Here is a 21,115-nt window from a genome sequence, read left to right on the forward strand (position 1 = left end):
GAAACAACTATTCTAAATCACTTCTCTTGCACCATGGTGGCTTGTGCTAGCCAGGACATGGGACTAGATAATAGGACAAAGGCCTAGATTCATAGCATGGAAAACCAGAGTTGGCACTAGGTTGTGAGCAGATCTACTTCAAAGGTTGTGCTCTGAGGATCTCAGTAAAGGGGATGCGTGAAAGCAGAAAATGCCTCTTCCAAATTACTTCTCCCAAAAAGAGCACCTTTTTATAATTGATACTGAGTCGCTGCGTAGGGTTGTTGGGCATTGTTTGAGAGGCTGGTTTTTCCTGGATCACTACAGAAAAACATTAAATGCTACCAGACCCTGTTGGATGGAGAAATGAGAAACAGTTGGGCAGCTTTCACCTTGGAACATCCATACTCTGCAGGAAACAAACTGTTGAAGAAAAAGCCAAGGAATGCTGGACTACCAGGCCCTTGGGTAGCTGCAGTGTCTCATAGCCAATGTCAGTTCACAGAGGTGAGCATAGAAGTGAGGAGGTGGACAGGGATTGGCTGAGTGGCCAGCACATCATGGAGTATGGTGCTTACTTTGACATGACTTTTTGGATAGAAACACATTGATAGCTTCTGCCAGCTAGGGACTCCTAATAACCAGCCCCAGCTGGAAGTTAGACCTGAGAAGTATCGCAGGCTTAAGTTCGAGAACTGTTGTCGCTAAGGCAAAGATAAACACACAGTTTTGTTCAGAGCTTCTGAGCTGTAAATTAGGAAATGACTGGGAACATGTGAAAACTAATAAAGAGATGGGGCTAATTCCTATACCATGAGAAGGTTGGACATGTTTTGCAGACTTGGGGGTCTTTTGTATGGACTATTTTAAAGAACACTGTTCTCTTAAGCCCCCACCGGAGAACTTCTGTTCTTAAGCACACACATCTCTTACGCACACATATTTCTGGGTTAGCCCCTTAGCTGCAGTATGCAGAGATATAAGTTCAAGAGGCTTGAGACCAAGAGTCTGTTGCCCTTTGAGAAATGTTTGAGCATGTGGCGATCTCATCTGCATTGAATGAATTCTTCAAGCATTTGGAAAGTTGAGTTACTCACTTAGGCATATTGGAACCTGAGGTGTTTCTAGGAGGGCAGGAAATAGACAAGTTGCTGCTGGATCTTGAATGAATGTCTGGGAGACAGATGTTTAAAGGCAACTTGGGAACAAGAGAGAAACCTCTGGGCTGCCACACTTTTACAAAGAGAGAGTCATTAGACTGATGGTGGCCTGAGAAAATAACCACATGTGCTCATTGCCAATGTGAAGAGAAGATGCCTTCCTTAAAGGTTTTCTCAGCCCTCCTCTGAAGTAAACGTCACAAATTGTTTCTTTTCCTTCCCCCATCTACAGGTAACAGTCCTTTGGACAGTCCCAGGAATTTCTCTCCAAATGCACCTGCTCACTTTTCTTTTGTTCCTGCCCGTAGGTAAGTTGATGGAAAACCTCCTGTGTGCTTAGCATGTGTGGCACTTGCACGAATGTTGGTTAACATCAGCTTCCTCCTTCTAGTGTGTTACCTTTGGCTACCAACCACCAAAATTCTTTCCTCACTCAGATCCATGTTTTGTTTTCTATATGTTCTAGGTATTTGCATTTGAATGTTTGAATTGGCAAGTAGATATTAGGGATGAATTTGTTTTTATAATTCTAAGCACAAGTCCCTGATTTCCTGATGTTGTGTTCCAAAACATTATACTCTCAATTGAGAGCTATTCCTAGCTTGATCAATGAGAAAGAAAATGGGATCTTTTCCCAGGAGGACCCAGAGGTATATCTTTACTTTTCTAACTCCGCCAATTCCAGTCTCTTTTTCCTTGGGGATAAAAAGACTACCAGTTCTTCACATTAATTTAGAAAGATTTGGGCATTGCGGAGCCATCCTTATATTCCTCCTCACATTTCAAGTCTCTGAAAGTGATATAAGTTTATCTCTGGCTCATAATTGCAATCCTGACAGCTCAGCCAATTGCCAGAGTACCGCCTGGCCTCGGAGAAATACCCAGCTGACTGAATGAATCCGCCCCAACCACATATCAAGACTCCATGTATAAATAATTTACTTTTCAGAACATTTTCTATATTTAAAAAAAAATTATATATATTGATTTCAGAGAGGAAAGGAGAGGGACAGAAAAATATCAGTGACGAGAGAGAATCACTGATTGGCTGCCTCCTGCACATCCCCTACTGGGGATTGAGCCTGCATCCTGGATATAGGTAGACACTTAACCACTGAGCCATATTGATTGGGCCAGAACATTTTCCAAAATTATTTCTTGGCAAAATTTGTGTTCCTTGATTTTAAAAATATTCTTGGATAGAATCAATCTCTGGCATTAAGACCTCCAGAAAATCATGGCTTCAGATTTGGAAAAATAGCCATGTGTGCTAAATAGATTTAATGAATAGAGAATGGTATATGCAGCTTGACTCAAAATCTTATACTTACTTAGACTACTTTTTAAAGAGATAATAGAGGATAGAGCATCAGCCTGCAGAATGAAAGGTCCCAGGTTCGATTCTGGTCAAGGGCATGTACCTTGGTTTACCCCAGTAGGGGGTGTGCCGGAGGCAGCTGATCAATGTTTCTCTCTCATTGATGTTTCTAACTCTCTTTCTCTCCCTTCCTCTGTTAAAGAGATAATAGAAAAAGAGCAGATTGCTCTTTTAGTATTAACTCACTATTCAAATAACAACCCAAAAGCAATCCACTTCCTCACTCTTTAGGATTCTGTATAGCTGAAAGGACATAGAAGGTTGGGAGAAGTTTGATGGCTGATAAGAATATCCCTTCTGACCTTGTTGCCTTATTCTGACCAAATAATATCTGAGTTTGTCTCAAGGACTCATCTCTCCTACCCTGTGTCACTTCTAATTAGTTAACCAAGAAACCAGGTAGGAACACTTAACAGTATAGGAATATGTTGTATTGGTGCATTTGTTTTTCCAGCCCAGCTAGAAAGTCTTACTTTACCCAACCTTCTTGGCTTGACTGGGTGTGAACTGTAGCCTCAGATTAGGTATGAGTAAGACAACAAGGCCTGTGACTGATCTCTGTATGTGGCATTGAGTCATTTCCCATTTATTCAGTAAATATTTACTGAGCACCTAGTATGCCCGGGAACTATGCTGGTAGTTATATAGTGGTAGCAAAATAGACATAATTCCTACTTTCTTGAAACTTAGTAGACTTTATAGAGTCTGTGTCGTTCTTCCCTTCATAAGAATGCTGTTTCCTCAGATCTTTTCCTAATTAACGCATTCCTGTCTTTCATTTCTTATCTTAAATGTCTGCTTCTCAGAGGCCTTTCCTAACCATAAAATATGAAGGAGCCCCATCGTCATTCTCCATCAAACCGTCCATTTTCAAGCTAATACTTTCTAATACTTGGTATTTTCTTATTGTTTTATATTTTCCCTCAACCAGAATCAAAGTACCTTTAATGGTGATACCTTAATACGTTGAAAACTGTATCTCCTGGTATATAATGAGCACTCAGTCAGTGCTAATTGATTGAATGAGTGGTGAATAACGAACAAGCAGACAAATACATAAAGATTGTGACAAGTACCATGAAGTTAACATGATGCTGCATGGAAGTATAGGAAGGAATGGGGCTGAAAAATCTATATGGAGTGGTCATGTAAAGCCTCTCTGGAGGATTGACTTTTTAAAATATATATATTTGCCGAAACCGGTTTGGCTCAGTGGATAGAGCATCGGCCTGCGGACTGGGGGGTCCCAGGTTCTATTCCAGTCAAGGGCATGTACATTGGTTGCGGGCTCATCCCCAGTGGGGGGTGTGCAGGAGGCAGCTGGTCGATGTATCTCTCTCATCGATGTTTCTGGCTCTCTGTCTCTTTCCCTTCCTCTCTGTAAAAAATCAATAAAATAGCCGAAGCCAGTTTGGCTCAGTGGTAGAGCGGCGGTCTGCAGACTGAAAGGTCCCAGGTTCGATTCCGGTCAAGAGCATGTACCTTGGTTGCGGGCACATCCCCGGTAGGGGGTGTGCAAGAGGCAGCTGGTCGATGTTTCTCTCTCATCGACGTTTCTAGTTCTCTATCTCTCCCTTTCTCTCTGTTAAAAATCAATACAATATATATTTTTTAAAAATCAATAAAATATATTTATATATATATTTTTTTAAATTTATTTTATTGATTTTTTTTACAGAGAAGAAGAGAGAGGGATAGAGAGTTAGAAACATCAATGAAAGAGAATCATCGATCAGCTGCCTCCTGCACACCCCCCACTGGGGATGTGCCCGCAACCAATGTACATACCCTTGACGGGAATCGAACCTGGGACCTTTCAGTCCGCAGGTCGACGCTCTATCCACTGAGCCAAACCGGTTTTGGCTATATATATACATTTTTTAATTGATTCTCTACAGAGAGGAAGAGAGAGGGACAGAGAGTTAGAAACACGAATAAGAGGAAAACATTGATCAGCTGCCTTCTGCACAACCCCCACTGGGGGTGTGCCCACAACTAGGGCACATACCCTTGACTGGAATCGAACCTGGGACCCTTCAGTTCGCAGGCCGATGCTCCATCCACTGAGCCAAAGCGGTTAGGGCTGGAGGATTGACTTTTAAACTAAGACCTGAAGGACAAGAAAGAGCCTGCCATGTTGGGAATGATGATGCAGGTGTGTAGCCCATTCTAGGCAGGTAGAATAGCATGTTCCATTGGTGCCATTGGGCTTTAGGAGTAGGATCAGCCAGGGGACTTTACGTCCTAGTATTACCACTGAGATCCAAACAGATGGCATGAAGTTTGAGTCATATGCATGGAACATGGAACTCTGGGCTATCTCCTTATAGGACACAGTATTGGTGGGAGTGGAGAGGAGGATTTCAACCCTGCCAAACAAAGTACTTAAGAATTACATTTCCCAAATTACTAAGGTCAGGCTTGAGTCTTATAGGATCACATTAGTTTGGAATATCTACACACACAAAAATAGGTTTACTAGTAATGACATGCTAAGTATAGACCTGTCAGTCCTACAATTTTACTTCAAACTACGTTTCTCAAAAGAGGTTTTGCCTTTACCAAGTTCAACCAAATGCCAGGAGCTTAACAGGTCAGTCTTTCTGGTCCCTTTTGGTTCTCACTATAATGTATGTCTTTTCACTACAGTCATGGCCACAGAGCAGACAGGTAATAGCGGACGTGATGGGGCAAGGGGCTGGGAAACTGCTTTGCATGGCCAGACAAATTGGCTTTGTGCTTGGTGAGAGCTGGTGTGATGAGTCCTCTCTGGGTAGAAACATTTGGGCTTTCATAACTATCAAAGGGGGCCCTAAGAGAACCCCTTCTACCTGCTGGAACCGACGCTCAGGGGTCATATGCTTGGAGGCAGAAATTGCTAAATAGTTTAAAACTTCTGAGCCTGGAGACAAGTCACCCTCATTCCCACAACTTTCCTCGTCTTTCAGTGAGATGATCAGGCAGAGGAAATGAAGTCATCCTTTAGTGACATTTCTTTCTGACTGAGGTTGTCCCTTCTCTTCAGTTTTAGAAAAACGGTTGCCATGCAGTTGGTTTCTATTTCTAACTAAAGGAGGAAAAGTCACCTGAAAAAGTGTATTTGACAAGAGTTTGGGAAATCTCTAAGTTAAACTAGTCCCATCTTTGCTGAGCTCCGTTTTCCTGGAATTGATTTGCTTTCTTATGGAGAACTTCCAGGACCCAATGAAGAGGTCAGAAAGACATCATGTTTGAGCAGTCTCCTGGACATTTCTTTGCCTCAGAGACTAGGTTCCAGCAGAGCTTGCTATCTGGGTGGCATGAAGTTTGATCATGTGCATGTGGCATGGAACCCTGGCTGTTCCCTTAAAGATCATAATAAAAAAAGCTGCTAGGTAATGGAGGGCTGCAAAAGAAGCCCTAGCAATATTGATTTCTTTTTTCTTCCTCTCCCTCCCCCCTCTCCCTTAACTGTGAGGCCTGGAACAAATTACCCAAATCTCTGGGTCTTAGTCTTTTCTAAGATGGAGGTTATTGAACTTAATTTCTAAAGGCCTTCCATTGCTAATGTTCTAAGGTTCTGTGGATAGCAGCAAAGAAGTTTTTCTTCACTTCAACCAGAGCAGACTATACACTCTGAGATCCACAAGAAAGAACATTTGTGTTATAACACATCCACAGTCCAGGAAAGACTTCTTTTTTTCTTGTTATAGAAGCTGTAGGCCAGGTACCAGCTTGACCTTTCTTCTTTTTTTTAATAAACAGCAAAACACATAACTGGTTCTCTATGATGAAAGCGTAAGGGTGCATCCTCCCAAGAGCAGCAGGAAGCCTGCCCCCCAAACCTCATGTATAGCCAAGGCTCTGCCATCTCACTCCTGATTCATGAGTCACTGTCACTCCTTGGCAAACATTCTCAAAGACTGGTTTTGTGAGTCCCACTGATCCCAGATAGCCTTTGACGGTTAGCCATTGATTGGTTCATACTGAGCCCCAGATTGTGGTCCACTGGTCTTCCCAGAGGCCTAGGGAAGACCAAAGAGGCCTTCACTTGTAGCCTTCAAAATATGAAATGACTGCATTTCAGTGGCATTTCTAGCCTTGTGATGATGCCTTTATCTGGTGTCCTCTGTCATTGCTTCTCTAAAAGTGATTAAGTTGAGAGTTTAAGGATTTTTATTCCAAAATGACAGTATTGCAGAGCAGATGTTCTCATCTGTTATCAGATTTACCAAAGACATGAACTCCTTTTTAGTAGAGGTGTCTATCTTTGCAGTGGAAAACACACAATAGGCCCATGTAGGAGAGAGACATGAAAGCATATACTGGACTAAGCAGTGCTTTCTTGAGACAAGGGAAGTGAACTGACTGACAAAGACAATGCTGATGGAAAGATAGTCAAGTCCGAGGCTCAGAGTAGGGTCCTATAGAAACTGCCTAATAGTATTTTCTTACATAGGACTGATGGACGGCGCTGGTCTTTGGCCTCTTTACCTTCTTCAGGCTATGGAACCAACACTCCTAGTTCTACTGTGTCAGTAAGTAGCCATATTGTGGCTGTACCTCCTTCACCCTTAGGTAATACTTCTCTACTGGTTATAGCTGTCTGTCCCTACAGCGTTGCAAAGCAGTTCTCAACTTACCCTCCAAAGCCAAACACAAAGAGGCTGCTTAGGGATGAGGTTGAGTGGGGCAGGCCAGTGGCCCTATATAGCCGTAGCCAGATCCATCTATATATATAAAAGCCTAAACGACCAGTCAACTGGCCAGTAGCTATGACATGCACTGACCACCAATGTAGGAGCTGCCCCCTGGTGGTCAGTGCACTCCCACAGCCAACCTCCTATGGCCAGCCAGCTTCTCATGGTCCCTCCCTCTGGACTGGGCAAGATAGTCCCGATTGGCCCCAATCGCCAGCCAGCCCAAAGGACCCCCTCCCTGTGCACAAATTCGTGCACCGGGCCTCTAGTTTAAAAATGCATTTGGAAACAATTAGCCAGCATGCTCTCTGGGTGTCATTTATTCCTGGTGGAATCAGAGAAGGGCTTGAGGATGGAGTTTTGCTTTGCTACTGAGGCTAGGCAGTGGGGCTCCTAAGTCTGGTTCCCCATTTCTCCCCACTTTATTTTTAGGTCTGCAACAGATAACCCCTTAGTGGTCCCAAGGCCTGGTAGGCGCTCCTCCTCCTTTTTTTTTTTTTACCTTTTTCTTTCAAAAAAGGAGGAAAGGGTACTTGTTATTTGATATTTAAATTTGATGTGTTTCAACAAAAAGCTAGGTCCTTCTCTAACATTTCTGATTATATTTCTTTTAGAGATGGTTTTAACCTAAAACAACAAATGTCCTAATTGCTACTATGTACAATTGATCTTAAAATTAGTCTCTCTCATTAAGCAACTCTTAATTGAAGCCAGGATGGCAGGGTTGGCAAACTTATTTTGTAAAGGGCCAAATAGTAATTATTTTAGGCCACATGGATGACCCTTTCCCCATATCGTCCACCATTTTCAGGTCTTCTTAGTTTGTCTATATTCATAAATCCCAAGCAGGTAAAAGGCGTATCATTTTCTCACTTGATGTCGATATTATTCTTACATTAATCCAAAGATCTCATTGGTCTTTTGGCAGCTGTTAAGCTTCAGATCTTTCCTTATTAAATACCCCTTCCCCCATAATCCTTTACTCAAACAGATGTTTTTTAGACCCAAGTTAAGAGTCATATATATTAAATATGTATATATTCTGTTCAACAAATTTTAATAGACTAAACCCATTGCTCTAGCTTATTTTATTGGGATACTTTACCAATTTTGCTCTGTGTTAGCTGTAGTAGGGTGAGGATTCTCTTTGCAATTTCTACTCAAATAATTTATAAAAATCTGGCTAAGACAGAACCTTTAGGACACCTTTAACTGGCTGTTCATAACTTCATGTATTATAGCATTCCATGAGAGAAGTATTTACTGTCAAAAGCTGCCCTTTTTGAGGAAGCATTTTAGCACAGAGAGTACCAGGTGAGGGAAGGCAGTCCCCAGTCATGTGGACCCGTTCCCACAGTGCACCCCATAAAATCTCATTTCTCACTTGGTATTGAGGCTTGCAGAGTTCTCTGCAATTTTTAATCTAAATAGATTTAGATATTTCAACCCAAGATCCTCTATTCTTAGCCAGTCTTGTCTGTTAAAGGGGGAGTTCACTGATCCTGGGACTGAAGTTCAGTGGCTACATCTGTAGAATGCTTAGGGTAACACAGCTCCCTCTCTCAGGTCTATTGTCATTGACAGTGGGCTCTCGTTTGCAGTCTCAGTCATTGGGCAATGGTTAGAATTCTTAAATGCTTTCAGGTCAAGTCTAATCATTTAGAAATCTAAAAGTAAGCTAGCTCTAAAAGTCATTTTCTCCCTGGATGGATTTTTTTTGCCTACTGGTATTCCTAGAGTCTGGGCACAGCCTTCACAGCCTCAACAAAGCCAACTGTCCTCTGGATAACAGCCAAAAGAAAACATTGCTGAACACCCCAAGGGCTCTCCCAAGGTTGTGGAAAGAAAACTTAATGGGATATCATTTTTAGCCTGGACATACAAATTTCCTAAGCCAGAAAGACATGATTTATTATTTACTAGGCATTCCCACTAGCCAAAAGCTTCATTGAGGGCAAAGATTCCATGCAGAATAATCTGCTTTAAAAAAAAAAAAAAAAAAAAAAGGTCTTTTTTCTGCTTTTCTAATTTTTATTATTTTATTTTTTATTGTTGACAGTATTACAGATGTCCTCCCAATTTCTCCCCGCTTAGCCCCTTTCCTCCCACCCCATGCCTTCACCACACTATTGTCTGTATCCACTGGTGAGGCATATGTGTATAAGGTCTTTGGTAGTCTCTTCCCACCTACCTTAGATATTTTTAAAATTGATTTTTAGAGATAGAAAGAGAGAAACATCAGTTTGTGTCGAACCAGCAGCCTGTTGGGGCAATCAACAAGCCACACTGGCCGGGACAGAAGGATCTGCTTTTGCCACCTCAAGAGGCCCTCTAGGTGGTTACAGTGCTCTCACATCACGTGATCATCCAGGTCCAAATCTGCAAGGCTTGGGAAGCACTCTAATGTCTTGGCTTCCTCAGGACTGAGGGCCTGAAGGGACTGAGACGATTGGGATCATGAACAGTGGAGGCTGAAGGGAGCAATGGAAAGAATGCTTACTTTGGAAGTCCCCGACCTTTTTCAGTGCTTCTTTGTTCCTGGACTGCCCTTAGACATGTCTTTAATGCTGTTTTTTATCTTCCCCTCCAGTCATCATGCTCCTCGCAAGAAAAACTGCACCAGTTGCCTTTCCAGCCTACAGCCGACGAGCTACACTTTTTGACGAAGCATTTCAGCACAGAGAGTGTACCAGATGAGGAGGGAAGGCAGTCCCCAGCCATGCGGCCCCGTTCTCGCAGCCTCAGGTGAGGGTGCTCTGCTCACTGAGCCCCAAACCTGGGGAGCTCAGCTAGTTCGCCCAGCACAGGAACCAGCAACCTTATTCTATGAGGGCCATAGAGTGCATAATTTAGGCTTTGTAGGACAAACAATCTGTATGGCAGGTACTTAAATCTGCTTTCATAGTATGAACATGTCCTCAGGCATTATGTAAACTTTGTTTACAAAAACAGCAGTGGGCCAGAACTGGTCTCTGGACCATAGTTTGAGCTTAGCACCCTCACATCCCAAAGGGAAGTGAATCTCAAGCTTTTTTGGCTTTGGCTACAGCTCAGTTCACCAACTCATAAGGTACCTGATGATGCTACCAAGTGGTCCCCCCGTTTCTCCCTTTGAAACTAGCAGTAGAAATATCCTTTAGAGTTCATTCAGTAAAAGGAGAGTAATATCCATTCTGATGGTGACCTGGATGCAGATCCCAGAGATCATGGTTTATGAGCTAAGCCAGCTGAGAAGACACTGTGCTGAAGACACTGGCTGACTCGGGGAAGAAGCCCACTTCAGAAGCAGAGTTAAAAGTCCATCTGACTCTGTCTCCATTCCCAGGGTGACTCTATCTCATCAAACTAAACCTTAACAGCTGACTTATCTGTGAATTCCTTAGATTAATTGGCTCTTCTCGAAATTCCAGGTTAAGGTAAAGGTGTAAATTAAAATGAGCATGGCTTTTAAAAATTTCTATTGAATTGATGCAGTGACAGTTAATTAAATTATAGGCTTTTAGTGTACAATTCTATAATACATCATCTGTATATTATATTATGTGGAAATAAACATGATTTTAATGACTGAGCTCAGCCTCCCAAGGTCTCTGGGAAATACCAGATTGGCTAACATGTTCAGGGTGGGGCCCAAAGGAGCAGTGCCTCCCAGGAAGAGTCCGAGCAGGTAATAGAGGCACTTGAGCATTAACGAGTGAGCTGAGCCAGACCACAGACTGGTTCAAGTTCAGGGATTGATGTGGTTGGCCAGCACTGTAGTGCTAAGGATCAAAAAATACAAATTAGTGAATGTGGTGTGTGGATCCCAGTGCATCTTTGTCTCACACAGAGAAACACTTGAAGATTTGGTGCTCTCCACAATCCACAGAATAAAGGGTACCTTTTAGGCCATTTGAGATTGAGAGGACTATAGCGTCTCAGGGAAATACCTGCTGTGTTCTCTTAACCACTTGTACACCATAAGCATCCATAGATGCCAGCGGCAGGCCTTTTTAAATTAAATTCAAAGTATCGTGGCAGTAAACTGGTTAAAATACTTGGTAATGTGCACCAATACAGCAAGCAGATCATGAGCCACTTCATGGAAAAAAGGCAGAAAGGAACGGTTCTGAACCTAGCTCAGCTTGGATCACATGCCAGGGGCACCATACTGGGCACTACCCAAATAGCCATTCAATTGTGTGGCTCTGCCTTTGAAATCCTTTAAGGGGCTGTAACCGCATGTAGGCCAAAGGGGAAGATTGAGGTGATCTAGGCCTGTAACTCGCTGTAGACTGGATTGGCCTCATTCATCCCCCAGGTTGGAGCCAGTGTTAGTCCTATGGCTGCAGCTTGTTTGGAAAAAGATAGATATACACCGTCTTCTTCTGGTTGTATTGGTGGTGGTTTGGTTTTATTTTATTCCGAGAGCATGCTGGGTATACCTGATTTCACTGGCCAAAGTGAAGAAGACCCGGAGTCCTGTTCTGGGGGAGGTCACCCTAGGAAAGCCTCCAGTAGACTCAGGATTGGTCTCCTCCTTTGCAGGGCTTTGCAGGCCCTGGCAGAGGTCTTGTAAAAGCCAGGCTTCTTATAGGAAGATAATCTAGCTCCAGATGGTATCGTTTTGAGCTGAACAAGGTGTACTCGCAACTCCAGGAACTCGGCAATCATTAAGGTGGCATGTGTGGGCATTGGGGACAGTGGGAGGCAGAGGTTCTGGGGATGACCATCTTTTTCCTCAAAAGTTCCATGATACTAACACAATTGTTTCTTTCTTATTTAGTCCTGGACGGTCCCCAGTTTCCTTTGACGGTGAAATAATAATGATGAATCATGTATACAAAGAAAGATTCCCCAAGGTAAGAATCCAATTTAAAGGGGACTGGTGATGCCTCTGAGGATGGCTGCCTACAGCCAGCCCCAATGGGAAGATGGTGGTGAGGGATGGAGTGTTGTCTCCAGAGTTATCGAGAAGAAGAGCAGAAAGACACCGGGAGGAGGAGGAGGATACCAGCCCAAGAGCTCCCAGACTGCTGGGAAGAGGAAGGCGCAGAGCACTATGGCTTAGAGAACACCTTTGTTTACTATATGCCGATTCCATAGCAGCCCCTCATTGCCAGGCACCAGCAAGTGCACAGACAGGTGTGCTGGATCGGGGAAGTTGGCCAGAGGGAGCAGGCATGTGGGAGATCTTACTCAGATTTGCACTTGTGTTTTCAAGCAGGAAAATGCTAAGGGAGGAAAGTTGGTTACTCTGCTGAGATAGTTGAGAAATGGTCTTCACAGCTCTGCATTGGCCATAAACCTCCCAGGACCCTGCTTCCCTTTTGCGTTTCTTTTTGAACACCACATGCCTATCCCCTCTGACCTGGCCTCCTAATGAGACGCCCTCTCGTGGGCTCCCAGTCCATGGCGGTGGGGAGCGGGTGTCCTCAGCCTCCTTCATCCTCTCTTGAGACCATCCTGGTCTACCTGTTTGTCTGTGTCTAGGAGCTGTAGTGTGTGGTTCCTCACTCCTCTAGAAACTGCCCTTTTTCTAGACTCGGGCACAGTCTTCTGGACACACGTGGTGGCCTACGGAAAAGGTGTGAAGCCCCTGTGCTTTCCCTCTTGGCGTGTACAGGGAGCACTCACAGGGAGTTTATGAGCATTAATGAACATTCTTTCCATCTGTGCCCAGGACATAGTGAGCTAAGTGTTAGCTGTTGCTTCTCTGTTGCTCTGTTCCCTGTAGTCTATGTTGTCTAGCTTTGGAAAATAAGAGCAAAGAAGAGGGGCTAAATGAACAGGTAGGAAATCATTTGGCTATGCTTGGTCCTTTCTAAAGAAGCTTGGGAATGGGAGTGTTAGAAATGCTTCTCATGTTCCCTTCTCATATATTTGGTGGTGTCTTGTCATTCTAGTGTTGCATGTTTGTGTTTCATGTGCATGTCTCCGAGTGAGTCATGTAAGACGAACTGTTTTGAAGAGAAAACGTGTTAAAATTTCTTCCCATTTTTTCTCCCCTCCTCCATCTCTCCCTCCCTTCTTTTACTTTATCTCCACACACATATTATATACATATGTGTGTATATGTGTGTGTTATATGTGTATATATAGATATATATGTGTGTGTGTGTGTGTGTGTGTGTTTACACATATACCCAAAAACACACATTGGAAATCAGAAGTCGCCATCTGATGGCAAAGGAACAAAGGCCAAGTCCTACATAGGCAGCTAGGAAGCTGTTAACTGATGTCTGTTTGTCATTTTGACATGACTGTGCAAGGTCCCCAAGAGGCTTCTGAGCCAGAATCCCATTCTGTTCTACTGGGAATCTGTCTGTGAGCAGGCTCCCTCATTCAGTAAACATTCTTTGAACATCTGCTTGGCTCAGCTGGGTCCTAAGATCAAGTGATAAATCAAACTTTCTTTTACTTGAAGGAGTTCTCAATTCAGAAGAAGGCTTAGAAACCATCAAAGTCCATTCTCTAAATGTATATAGGTGAGAGGTCTTGTGGAAGCACAAAGGAAAGGAAACCTTAGTTTGCCTGAAGGAATAAAAAACTTCCCAGAGGAGAGATGATGCTTGCAGTGAGATTAGGAGTAATAGCAGTTTGCCAGGCAGGCTTGGCAGGGTGAAAAAGCTACACACATGGAACAGCATGAATAGACAGGCATGAAATAGCATAATAGGAGGAGGACAGTAAGCACTGCAGGGTCCTTAGAACAAAAGAGCATGCCTATCAAGGAATGGGGGGGGGGGGGGGAGACAAGGTCAGGTGAGAGAGGAACTTGATCATAATGTTTTAACTTTACGTAAAGGTGATGTTCTCATGTCTCCAGTCATCAGATGCCCCAAATACAGCATCGGGAAACCAGGATCACATAGACTGTTATCGGTCCTTCAGGCTTCACTCCAGCTGAGCTAGAATTAGAAGGGAAGTGTCACTTTTCCTATTTTTATTCCCAGGCCACTGCACAGATGGAGGAGCGCCTAGCAGAGTTCATTTCCTCCAACACTCCAGACAGTGTGTTGCCCTTGGCAGATGGAGCCTTGAGCTTTATTCATCATCAAGTGATTGAGATGGCCCGAGACTGCCTGGATAAATCTCGGAGTGGCCTCATTACATCACAGTACTTCTACGAACTTCAAGAGAATTTAGAGAAACTTCTGCAAGATGTGAGTGTCCTTGTGCTGGAACTCTGGTGAATCGTCCCTGTGGTGGCTTCATGGACCATGGGGTTCTCAGTCTTCTCAGCCTGCTTGCCACCTCCTTGCTAGAGTGCAGGGCCCACCCCCAAGTGTGGTGCTGACAGACGTAGGTTCCTCCTCAGTCCCTGAATTACTGAGGAAGCCTTTTGGTACCAGAAGATCTCAGGAACCTTTCTTTGTCTAATTCCCATTACTCTGCCCAAGACACAGACACTGGCAGTATTCATAAGTATTTGACTAGGAGATTCTGTAACTCAAAGCCAAAAAGCAGCCCACATGGCTGTAGGCAGCTCTCTTCTAGTAGAAATATTGGTGTAAGTAGAACCTGCAGACTGTTTCTCCTTAGCCAAGGAAAGCAGGCCCAAAGCTCACACTGTGGGTATATCTGTTTGCTGACATTCTACTTGCACGGTGAGAAGTTATTTAGTGGAGACTTAAGTGTTAAGAGACCTGATCTTCTCTAGAGTGAAGTCGGGGAGTTGGGGGGGGGGGGGGGGGCGTTAAGGTAATTCAAAGGTGGTGAAGACCAGAAGAGACAGAGTTCTTAACCATTGCTCCAAGTTTGCTTTCCTATCGCCTCTCAATAAAGTGGGCAGGTGCCTTCCCATTCAGTTCTCAGTTGCCCCATATTATAATACACCATTAGTACAGTTTAGGCAAGAGGAGATGTGCCTGTGTCCTTCGGTCTCCTCATGTCAGTAGAGTATTTCCCAGTCATTACCTAGCTCTGGTGTAGTACCAGCCGAGCTAAGAACCCAGAAATAAGGATCAAACAGGACTTCAGTGTATTACCCTGTTTCCCCAAAAATAAGACAGTGTCTTATATTAATTTTTGCTCCCAAGAAGTGCTAGATCTTATTTTCAATGGATGTCTTATTTTTCCATACGCTAGGTCTTATTTTCGGAGGATGTCTTATTTTCGGGGAAACACGGTAGTGTAGGAATTAGGAGCAGGAATTTTTTTAAATGTAAGAAACAGTAGAATTTAGAGAAACAATGACTAAAGATGATCATGATTATTGCCGTCAAATATTGGAAGATTTCTCACATATAAGAGGTAGCACATAATTCTCTGTCCCCTAAAGACATACTAGCCCAGCCCTAGCCAGTTTGGCTCAGTGGATAGAGTGTTGGCCTGTGGACTGAAGGGGTCCCAGGTTCGATTCCTGCCTAGGTTTTGGGCTCGATCCAATTAAGAGCCAGTTAACCTAAGGAATTCACCTAAACTGCTTATCTTCTTATATTTTGTTTTTCATTTATGAGTTCACTAAAATTTCTCTAAAATTATAGTTTTAGATACTGTCTGTTCCTGCTCATTCACTCTCAGGTCCTCTCAGTCATCTGCCTCCAAAATGATAGATGAAATGGCCCCATTCTGTCCATTTCTCTCCATTTTTACTGCTTGGATTTATGCCTTTCTCATCTGCATTATTGGATTTATGCCTTTCTCATCTGCATCATTGCAATAGTTTAATGCATTTTCCTGCTTTCAGGTTTTTCCACTTGAGTGCACCATTCACAATCTAGATAGAATGGTCTTTCTAAAATATCTATTTGGCCCAGCCAGCGTGGCTCAGTGGTTGAACGTCGACATATGAACGTTCATAGGTCATGGTTCGATTCCCAGTCAGAGCACATGCCCAGGTTGCAGACTCGATCACCAGTATGGGGTTTGCAGGAAATAGCTAATCAATGATTCTCTCTCATCATTGATGTTTCTGTCTCTCTCTCCCTCTCCCTTCCCCTGTAAAATCAATAAAAAAAAATTATTTTTTTTAAATAATAAAACACCTATTTGGCCCTGGCTCGTGTGGCTAGAGTGTTGGCCTATGCATCAAAGAGTCACAGGTTTGATTTCCAGTCAAGGACACATACCTGGTTGCAGGTTTAATCCCTGGCCTGGTCAGGGTGCATGTGGGGGGCAGTAGGTCAATGTGTTTTTCTCACATGGGTGATTCTCTCTCTCCCCCACCTCCCTCCCTTCCATTCTAAAAATCAATGGGAAAAAAATATCCAAATAATAATTTAAAAATAAATAAAACACCTATCTGGTCCCATCAGTCTCCTGCTTGGAAGTCTCTCTATTCCTGACAGTATGTCTGGAGTGGGAAGTGAACATTAGTCAGGGCTCTAATGAGAGTTGCCTTTTAAACTGGCGCCTGGAGGGTAAGTGAAGCTTGTTGGTAGAGGAGCAGGTAAAGCAGGTACCTGTGTGACATAGGATTCACATAGGATTCTAAAGCTCATGTGGTTCCAGTGAGCAGCCTGTTCCCTCTCCCAGCCGACTGACTGGCCTTCACCGTTTCTTCACTTTGCAGAGCTCTCCATACCACCAAATTGCGTCTCCCTGTAGTACAGCTCTGCCCAGCCCGGTCCCGCTTAGCTCAACCACACTGGGCCAGAGGCTTGCTTACGCTGCCTTCGTCTTCTCTACAGGCTCATGAGCGCTCAGAGAGTTCAGAAGTGGCTTTTGTGATGCAGCTGGTGAAAAAGCTGATGATTGTCATTGCCCGCCCAGCTCGCCTCCTGGAATGCTTGGTGAGTGGACTCTGGGAAAGGTTATTGGGGGATTGGAGAGATGGGAGTGAAGCTATGGAAGAATATTCTGCTGTCAGCAAAACTAGTGGCACCCACTGCCATTTCTGCTGCTGAAGTCCTTATTTAAACACTAAGGCCCGGTGCACAAAATTTATGCATGGGAGGGGGGTGTCCCTCAGCCCTGCCTGCAGCCTCTCCAATCTGGGACCCCTCGGGATGTTCGAACGGGCAGTTGGACATCTCTCTCACAATCCGGGACTGCTGTCTCCTAACCGCTTGCCTGCCTGCCTGCCTGATTGCCCCTAACCACTTCTGCCTGCCAGCCTGATCACCCTCTAACCACTGCCCTCCCAGCCTGCTTGACACCTAAGTGCTCCCCTGCTGACCTGATTGCCCCCAACTGCCCTCCCCTGTTGGCCTGATTGCCCCCAACTGGACGGACAACTGAATAGGCTACATGGGGCAACCAGGCCAGCAGGGGGGTTAGTGACTGAACAGAAGGCTACATGGGGTGACCAGACTGGTGGGGGTGGTGGGGAGCAGTTAGGGGTGATCAGCGGTCCAGGATTGTGAGAGGGATGTCCTGGATTGGAGATGTTGCAGGCTGGGCTAAGGGAACCCTCCCTCTACATGCACAAATTTTGTGCACTGGGCCTCTAGTTTATATATACGAGAACATATCCATTTTGAGTATACAGTTCTGTGAGGTTTAGCCTGGATAGTCACTGCCACAGGTGAAATTGAGAGCATTTATTTCACCTCAGCAAATTCCCTCCTGCCCCCCTTTGCAGTCATTCCCTTCCTCTTCCACTCCCAGGCAACCAGCCACTTATCTGCTCTCCTTCACTATGGATAAGTTTGCCTTTGTATGGTTTTGTATATGTTCTGACTTCTTTTACTCAGCATAATTTTTTTAAATTCATACATGTGGCTGCATATGTCAATAATTTGTTCCTGTTTATTTCTGAATAATATTCCATAGATTTACTCCTAAGAAAGATTACTCTGGCTGCAACATAGATAGTGAATTAGAAGAGAGGGAAGAATGAGCCAGAGGCTGCAATCATTTAAAGCAATTCATGTGAGAGACAGGAGTGGCCTGAACTAAGACAGTGACAGGAGAACAGAGAAGGGATTTATGAGGGACACAGTCTGATGACAGGAATGAGGAAGAATGTAAAATTTAAAGGACTTCCAGGTCTGGCTCACATATATCCAGATAGACAGCGCTGTAGTTCTCTGAAACGATGAGACCACAAGTAGAGAAAGCAGTGGAGGCTGGGGCTGTGGTGAAGCAGAAAGCCTCTCCCTCGAGAACACGGCGTCCGGGGTTAAACGGGTTGGAGTCAAGCCTGGGTTTGAATGCTGGTATTGTGTTCCTTCCTACCTCTGTGACCTGAACAAGTCAGGGCATCTCAGTGAACTTCATTTCCTCACCGAGTCACAGAAGTGTAGTGAGAGTTTAGCTAGGCGTTTAGTAAATGGGACCCCCTTATTACATGCTCCCTGCAGATAAGGACTGCCACACTCTGATCCACGTGCTCAGTAAATAGTTAACCTGTTAACCGAGCGGGACGGATAAATACGTCAAACGTAAACAATATCGGGAACGGGTAGGACGTGTGAATATGTCCTGGAAATATTGATATATGTTGCGCCCTGAGAGGGATGGTATATATTTTTTGTAATCTTTATAATTGTTTGTAAAATTTATAATTTTTTAATTCGATGTTTCCATTTTTTTGTTGGTATTCTTTTATATTTTTTTGTAATTTTGTATTTTCCTTTGTGCTTTATATATAAATAAATGAAATATATCTATATCATTTATTTTAATTAAGTATAAATTAAAAAAATAATAATAATATGAAATTACGTCCTCCGGGCCTGATGTACTGACACGTCCTAGTGAAAGAGTACACGCCCATTACAGGTTGCGTAATTAAAAAGGGAACTCCCCAGTTAACAGGTTAAAGGCAAACATGTCAGACTTGCGGCCCACAGGCCATATGCCTCGTTTAAAGAAATCTTTCTTAGGAGTAAATCTATGGAATATTACTCAGAAATAAATAAACGAGGCATGTGGCCCGCCGGCCGTGAGTTTGTCATGCTTGAGCTAAAGACACGTATGCAGCGCCAGTGCTTTGAGCCATCACAGAGTGTGCCAGGACCGGTGCATGGACACACCTGACAGTGCCATCTGGCTGGTGGAGGCTTTGGACCAAGTGAGTAGGCTGACTTTTGAAAGCAGCAGCTCTGGTTCTTATTGCTGGGGAGACAGCGTATGCTTAGAATATCCAGTCTGGAAGTGCCCTATAAGACAGTGTTGTCCCCATTCTCCTGATCCCTGAGTCATAATGTTTCTGGGTGTTCAGGGGTCAGGCTGCCCCATCACCAAGGGAAGGTCTTGTGCATTCTGTGCTGGGTGTGGGCTGTAAAATCCAAGAGGCCAACAGCCTCCACTTGTGGCTCTCACCACTGACTGCCTCTCTCCCCGGTGCAGGAGTTTGACCCTGAAGAGTTCTACCACCTGTTGGAAGCAGCTGAGGGTCATGCCAAAGAGGGACAAGGGATTAAATGTGACATTCCCCGATACATCATTAGCCAGCTGGGCCTCACGCGGGATCCCCTGGAGGGTAAGCATGCTGGTGGTGGCTCCAGAGAGGCCCACAGCCAGCCAGCTCCTAGAGCAGAGGACCACCTGGAGAAGAGGCTTAGGTTGGACATGGACCAGGCACAGCTCCAGGGGACTCAGGGCTGCCGGAGGAGCCCTATGTCCTCTGCCATAGGGTTCCTTCAGAATCGTTCACATCTGCCTGATAGAGCCAACCTGGACTGCCTCGGGCTTCGCTGGATTGGATTTAGAGCCCAAGGTCAAAAGAGGTCAACAACAAAAGGAACACGGTCACACTTCAAAAACACTCCCCTCCTCTGCATGGTTACCTCTTGGTGCCACCTTATAAATCCTTCTGTAGCTTTGGGGTGGTCCCAGCTCACATAGTCAGAAGCTGATCTCCGTTCTTCGGGGCTTCCCACTGAGCCCCGCTAAACTAGGCTGCCATGTCCCTGGTCTGGTGTCCTGCCTTCCTTGCTTCCAAGCCCCTCCCGCAGAGCCGCCTCGGCCAGCAGGATGGGGACTGGTGGCCCAGCTTTGGGTCCTTTTTCCATCAATTGTCCCGAGTTTGAGGGACGCTTTATAGAACTTGCCAGGCCTTATAAATGACACTGGACTTCTAGAAATAGGAGTGGCAGTATTACTGCAAACCAGTTCAAAAGCTGTGACTACACCATGAGAGGTGCAGGACCAGGTCTGCATCACAGACAGATCCAGAGAACATAAGTGCCTCCCTAGACGTGCCTGCTGTATGATGTGTGGACTGCCGAGATGCGGCAGTGCCATGCACACTTGCTTTGTTTCTAGAAATGGCCCAGCTGAGCAGCTATGACAGTCCTGACACTCCGGAGACCGATGATTCAGTTGAGGTAAACATTGTGCTCCTGTCCCAGTCCTGGATCCGGGCCCTATGAAGCAAAGGGCCGTGAGTTCTCATTCCTAGAACGTCTGGAGGAGGGGGCGAGGGTTGTGTGCACAGCCCAAAATGTCATCCGCCCTGGAGGCGACCGGGCAGGGGCCGCAGCAGGGCTGAGAGCGGAGCCAGTGCTGGAGCCAAGCCTCCCTGAACATACAGCCCCCGAGAAGCATGCCCGCCGCTGATTTTTCCTCTTGTCTTCCAGGGCCGTGGGGCATCTCTGACATCTAAAAGGACGCCCTGTGAGGAGGACTTCGAAACCATTAAGCTCATCAGCAACGGCGCCTACGGGTAAAGGCAGGGGCCAGGGTGGCGGGACTGCAGCTAAGGCAACCCTTGGGCTCTTCCTTCTATAAGTGCATGGTGCCCGTTCCTCTGGGCAGCACATACCTCGGGAGGGACCCTCTTTCCTCAAGCCTCCTGGAGGGGCAGGAGTTCATGTCCCCTGACATCTGAGCACTGCTCCCCTCCCATCAATTCCCACTCCTTCACAGTTCCCACTCAGCTGTCCCCAGGACTCAGTAACTAGGAAATTGAAGAGCTCTGTGGACAGGGTGCCCAGTTCCTTCTCACTGATAAGCACAGCCCTCCCCTTCGTTGAGGGTGAGAGCAGGCAGCTCGGCCCCCGGCTGTGGGTGGGGAGCACAGCTCGGGCGTGAGGGCCCAGGGGGAC

The 21,115-nt window shown here is 45.0% G+C and overlaps 1 protein-coding gene across 13 annotated transcripts in view; it reads left to right on the forward strand.

Annotated features, from left to right (window-relative positions):
- MAST2 (microtubule associated serine/threonine kinase 2) overlaps positions 1–21,115 on the forward strand; it is a 153,191-nt gene that overhangs the window by 121,251 nt on the left and 10,825 nt on the right. For 10 of the 13 annotated variants that reach the window (XM_036444123.2, XM_036444126.2, XM_036444124.2 and 7 more), the window contains 10 exons: positions 1,372–1,447; positions 5,167–5,187; positions 6,956–7,034; positions 9,787–9,941; positions 11,962–12,037; positions 14,132–14,341; positions 16,811–16,912; positions 19,416–19,548; positions 20,334–20,395; positions 20,648–20,733. In XM_036444123.2, the coding sequence (XP_036300016.1) occupies positions 1,372–1,447; positions 5,167–5,187; positions 6,956–7,034; positions 9,787–9,941; positions 11,962–12,037; positions 14,132–14,341; positions 16,811–16,912; positions 19,416–19,548; positions 20,334–20,395; positions 20,648–20,733 (1,000 nt within the window). The remainder of the gene's footprint in view (positions 1–1,371; positions 1,448–5,166; positions 5,188–6,955; positions 7,035–9,786; positions 9,942–11,961; positions 12,038–14,131; positions 14,342–16,810; positions 16,913–19,415; positions 19,549–20,333; positions 20,396–20,647; positions 20,734–21,115) is intronic. The other 3 variants (XM_036444127.2, XM_036444130.2, XM_036444131.2) reach the window with 1 other exon arrangement.

This window comes from Pipistrellus kuhlii, unplaced genomic scaffold (genome assembly GCF_014108245.1).
Source record: "Pipistrellus kuhlii isolate mPipKuh1 unplaced genomic scaffold, mPipKuh1.p scaffold_m20_p_2, whole genome shotgun sequence".
In the NCBI taxonomy this organism is placed as follows: Eukaryota; Metazoa; Chordata; class Mammalia; order Chiroptera; family Vespertilionidae; genus Pipistrellus; species Pipistrellus kuhlii.